The sequence below is a fragment of the Lepisma saccharinum genome, chromosome 5 (assembly GCF_977018435.1).
Source record: "Lepisma saccharinum chromosome 5, izLepSacc3.1, whole genome shotgun sequence".
NCBI classification, from domain to species: Eukaryota; Metazoa; Arthropoda; class Insecta; order Zygentoma; family Lepismatidae; genus Lepisma; species Lepisma saccharinum.
The window spans coordinates 72,792,225-72,798,224 of record NC_139233.1 but is presented as its reverse complement, the minus strand read 5'-3'; the positions used below and the strand labels follow the sequence as shown (position 1 = coordinate 72,798,224).

At 39.1% G+C, this 6,000-nt stretch overlaps 1 protein-coding gene across 4 annotated transcripts in view; it reads left to right on the top strand.

Moving 5' to 3' along the window:
• The first annotated feature begins 307 nt into the window (after nucleotides 1-307).
• The window catches only part of LOC145988393 (tubulin glycylase 3A-like), a 97,240-nt gene continuing 91,547 nt past the window's right edge, over nucleotides 308-6,000 (top strand). For all 4 annotated transcript variants that reach the window (XM_083123274.1, XM_083123273.1, XM_083123272.1 and 1 more), the window contains exon 1: nucleotides 308-414. In XM_083123274.1, coding sequence (XP_082979400.1) covers nucleotides 331-414 — 84 coding nt within the window. In that variant the 5' untranslated portion in view covers nucleotides 308-330. The remainder of the gene's footprint in view (nucleotides 415-6,000) is intronic.

Here is a 6,000-nt window from a genome sequence, read left to right as displayed (position 1 = left end):
ACGGCGTCATTAGTTGAAGAGTTTTGTGCGCCACCCTGTATTTTGGCATTAAAGCTTCAAATAGTATTTGTAAAATAGATGAAAACCGAAAATAGCAGCAATAATAAATTGACGACAAAAGTGAAACCAGATTAGATTTTAAATCACCAGTAACTTAACCATAGATAAAACAGCTAAACTGAACACACAAATTGGTCTGTTAGAAAGCGAGCTGGAGTATTAACATCTGTAGAAATAGTTAATTCAAACCTGACCACAGGTGGCAGCACCCTGCTACCATATTAGCTTGCATATTAGAAACCATTCCTCCAACTTCTGTGATTGTGAAAAATGGCAAATTATTTACTAAGAAAGGGTAAATTGGATTATGGAATATTTACGACGTTGAACAAAGAGGTGGAAAAAGTCATTGAGGTAAGTGTAAAATATATAGCTATGAAGTTCTTCCGGTAACTTGAAAACTGTTATTTCGAAAGATGTCAAAATAATAGGGCTTATCTGTTCATGATATCCACATATGAGACAGCATCTTAAACGTACAAAATATCTTACTTTTCCAATAAAAAACGTAATAAATCGTGAAATGCGCATCTTCTCTACTGTATTGGAACTTTTATTTAGAGCAATTCAAATAATACTACCTCCACGCTTTAACATACTGAACTTCGTTCATAAAATATAAGCCTACATATTATTTTCTTCTTAAAACGAACTTAATTTAAAGTACTTAGTACATTACTTCAAAGAATGGAAACCGTGTTATGTCCACATATTTAGAAATACCAAAAGCAAACACTAGTCTTTTCTAACCATTAGACTATTGACGTATCAATTACATCTCCGAACAACACCTCTCACTCGTTTATTTGGTCATTTTTTTACTCTCGTACTTACCGATTGTGCATTGCGGAACATTGTGTAGTGTGTCATTTTGCTTTTCTCACGAAAATAATGACCATAACAGTAATTATTGTTCGTCCTTTTTTTTTTGTTTCTGTAACACACAATATGGCGAGCACAGCGTCGTGAATCAGTGGGTGTACAGTGTTTCCAACCTTCTTAACCGAAAAATGCCCCACACACCATTGACGGATAGCCCCAAATACAATTCACGCATAGCCCCGAAAACCATTCACAGATAGCCCCAAAAACAATTCACGGATAGCCCCAAAAACCATTCACGGATAGCCCCACGAACCATTTCCGACAAGGTTAGGTTAGGTTCGGTTAGGAAACATAGTTAAAATTTTGGGTCGTAGTAATATTAGGGCCTCATAGGACGCTTCGCCACTGGAGTTGTGACTCCCAAAGTTTGAGCTTGGCCACAAAAGTTTTGATGTGATCAAACAGAGTGTGCACCAGTTGATCTTTGGATTGTAGCGGCGTATTTAAATCATTCATATGCAGCGAGAAGTCAGTCACAAAGGCAAAGTCTGCCATCCATTCCGGATCGTTGCATTCAACAATCGGCTTCCCCTTGCTTTGCATGAAATGCTGTATCTCGGCCCTTAAACCAAACACTCTATTAAGAACCTTCCCTCTGCTCAACCAACGTTGATCTTGGGTCAAAAACTCTTGGAACTAACGATGATTCAATCCTTCTTGCCCTAATAAAGTTGACAACAGTCACAATAACTTTTATTACATTTTCAAATCCAATAGTTTTTGCACACAAATTCTCCTGGTGGATTAAACAATGGTAAGAAACAAAATCTTTTCCTTCAAGTTCCGGCTCTTTGCGTAGCAGCGCTACAAAACGTTCCTTCCTTCCCACCATGGCAGGGTCACCATCCGTTACCACACCCTGAAGGTTGGTTAAGTTCAGATCGAAACGACGTAATTTTTCTTGACGGCTTCAAAATATCAGCACTGCTCAGCAAAGAAGAGAAAACCCCCGGAAAATATGCGAACTAAAATCCACCCCCACTTGTTTCTGTACCGGTGAACGGCAGCAGACGAGAATCTTGGGGAAATCCTTCTTTTCCTCTGCTCTAAAATAGCACGCTGTTGTCACGTTGTCTCACAGCTGTTCTCTGACACATGGAATTCTAGCGGACCTGCTACAAACGCGATGTTCAGGGTGGCGCGGTCAGTGGTTGAAGAAGAATGGATAGCGTTCGTGACGAACGATTTAAATAATTAATAACAATAAAATCTACTGTCATGGTTGTGATTCTTACTATGCGATAGTAAATATTACCATCTATGAAACAGAATTTATCTTCAATTTAATTATTAATTATAATTATATCCTTAGAGACAGTGGCGGCGATTTGGGGTACCATGCCAGAGGCGCTAACTTAAGATAAATTTGGGGGGGACAAGGTTCTCGTAAACAATGTTTATGTAAATAAATAACCCCGTCAAATATACACACAGCTTGCATTTTAAAAGAAAGAATGATTTGAAGAGGTTTTCTCGGGCAATCAGCCAGGTGATTTCCGGATAGGCTTTCGAGAGCTAACGTCACTCTCATCTTCAGGGATTGAAGTGAATCCCTCAAGATGTGAGTGACGTTAGCTCTCGAAAGCCTATCCGCAAATCACCTGGCTGATTGCCAGAGAAAACCTTTTCAATATTCGCCGCCAGGAAAGCATCAAGAATTATTAAAGAATATTTTTTTGTAAACTTACCATTTACAGTGCAACCCAAATCCCACTAATCACTAACATTCACCTGACTGCCATTATCGCACTTCCACTCTCGTCGGAATCCGAACCATTCTCGTTTCAATCCGAATCCTCACCGCTCATGTGACTTTCATCCTCCGAGCAGTCTTCGATTATCAACTTGTCAACTTCTACTTCAATAATTCCGTCCTGGACCCAATATTCCTGTTGTTTCCCCTTTACCTTTTCGCAAGATATTTTCCATTCTTCTTTGGGGAAGTTCTGATATTCTTCTCTTGCAACTTCCAGTACTCTGCCCAAATTACGATCCACATTTTGCGATGCAATACGACCCTTTATGATACCCCAAACATACTCAATAGGGTTTAGATCGCAATGATAAGGTGGAAGACGAAGTACGGTGTGGCCGTTTTCTACTGCAAGAGTGTCGACCCGATATTGCGTGGGCTTCTTGTTGGTTTCGATTAGCTGATATAATTCAGCCTTTCGGTGGTTATCTGAAAATTCAAATGAATTGTCTTTCAACCAGTCCTGCATTGCAGCTTTAGTGCTACCTATTGTGGGAGGTTTGTTGACTTGCACAGAATGGTAAGGCGCATTGTTCATGACAATAATGCTGTTGGAGGGAATATTCGGTAACAATTGACTTTCACACCATCGTTAAAAATATTCAGCATTCATTTCCCCATGATAATCTCCGGTTTTCTGTTTAGCTTTGAACATAAGTAGACAGTTTGATACGAAACCGTTTTCACTCTCGGCGTGAAGGATGATCACCCTTCTTCCAGCATTGGTATTTGATAAAGCACCATGTACAGTCGGAGAAAGAATTACCTGGGCCACAGGACCTAGAATCTCGTAACGTCTTAAAGCCTGTTGTGTATGCAACCCAAATAACAAAATATTCGCTTAACTTTGCCTGGTGGAGATGAGTTCTCGGGAAGGATGGAGCTTTGATAGCATGAGTCACATGATTCATGCGCCAGTTACAACAAACAGCTGGGTGCTACGAGGCCTCCAGAAGAAAATGTCAAGAACTTGGTTTCTTAACAATAGCTAATCATAACGAAATATACTGACTGATATTAGAGTCGATGTCAAGAAGGTTCACTGAAATGATGGTTCACATCGGGTTCTCACCACAGACCAGACGCTAATAAAAAAGTGAGTTGTTTAAGTCCAATTTATGCACTGGACCTACAGATTAAAGTGGGATCCGAATCATATGTTCCTCTATCTGGTATTGAACTCGGAAGCCTTTGATTACATGGCGAAGACGTTACGATTACGCTTTCGGAGAGGCAATAGAACGCCTTGAAAAAGAGACGAGCAAAAATTGCGACGTGACAAACCATATTTCGCCGTAAATGTTTACCATATTTGGCCGTAAATTTTAAGATAAGACAATATTTTGTGGTCACAGTTTCGAAATGTGGGAGAGGCATAGATTTTTTTGTCCCATCGTTCATTTCACGAGTTTATAATTCCTCCTCACCGACAGAATTACCGCGAGTGGTAGAAGAAAAGCGAAGAAATATAACTGAAACATAAATAAACGGAAAAAGTGAGACAGCTTTTATCCTTAATATTCTGCAGTCACTTCAGTCGCTCCCTTGTCTTTTCCCTTCCTTTGTGGTCTCGCTTCCTCTGTCACGATTGGTCTAATACTAATAAATGCAATGTTAATTACAACATCCAAACAACGAAACAATACACAATCAACTGCACCACGTCGTCGCCTTGTAATCAACGGGTTCCGGGTTCGATACCCGGTGGAGGCACATAGTGGTTTGAGCCCACTTTAAACTCTAGGTCCAGTCCCGATTAGCCTTTCTGTGCATAAAGTGGACTTAAAACACCAAATCAATCAATCAATCAATCAACTGCACCAAACAACATTCAAATTGTTGTCGAATCGGAAAACAATTTAGATGCTGTAAAATGAAGTAAGATGCAGTAATAAGGTGGGATTTTGGTATGGTATAGAACTAAATCGGTGTGGGTGTTCGATTTTTGTTATTTGGTGTTGCTATTCTTTCAATTTTGGCAAATCGTGACGATGAACTTGAGTGATGATATCATTAAATTGATGAAGGGACACTCACCAAGAAAACCCATGCCTAAGCTGAGATTCGAACCAGGGGCCCAAGCCGTCGTAACGTGGTGTGCTAACCACTCCACCACGGAGGTCTGATACTAGTGAATATTATACCATACTTTGCGTGATAAATTGGGATCAATCAATGGAATGACCAGGCATATTATTTTTAATACATATTCATATCATTATATCACGTCATATTATTTGGCAGGAAGTAACATTAGAGACAATCACTCGTGCTATTTTTCCTTTCAACTAATTCCTTGACTTTATGTTAATCACAACAATAGAATAAATTATGAAACAAATGATCATGAATGTGGGATTTTGCCAGTTATTACGAATTACCTGACACAATCATAATTAAGCAGGCTCGTCCTTACCGTCGCCATCAGCGAACGGGAAAGAAAAGTGATCTTACGTAACAAAAATTATAAATGTAAACATGATGGAAGAGTACTTACTTCATCTCTCACGAAATCTCCTACAAAACCGGAATATATGAAATATATGTATCTTAACACACGTTTTTTTATTTCTATATTTAACTAGTCGAGACCGAGAACGGGAGAGAATTTTCAATTCGAGAAACCGAGAGACCGAGACACTGACAAGTCTCGTTTCTTCTTGACACCTCCCTAATCGAGTTGTTCTGTTTGTTATTAGCAATTATTATCATTATTCTTCCTCTGTAGGTAAATCATAACAACGATTTATGATCAAATAAAGCAGATAAAAAGGCGAAAATAAGAAAGTCATGCCTGCCCGGGACTCCATCCCAGAACCTTATTTTAAAAGATTTGAAATTCTGGAGAATGAATCCGTGTTTCGCGTGGCTTTCTCTTTCCTCTACTTCTGTTATTTTATCATACATGTATAATTAAAATGAATCTGAGAAAATATGTAGCGATTCATATTAGTGTTGGTTACATGCTACAGATGCGAACTTCAACCTGGAATAACATGCTTCATATGTGGTTGAACATGAAATTTTTTACACTGTGACAATTTCTTTTTTTTTAGTTTTTGTTTTGTGCACACATAAGATAATCTGTACTGGACCTTCCGTTTAAAGCAGGATACGAACCACTACGTGCCTCCACGATGTATCGAACCCGGGATCCTCGATTACAAGGCGACGACGTTATCACTACGCCATCGAGGAGGCCCCGTGACAAAATTTTATTCACTCGATTCTTACCATAATGTATTTCAACATTTGCATTCGAATTTCTTCTTGTTTCAGGAAAAAATAATATATGCAGGCTG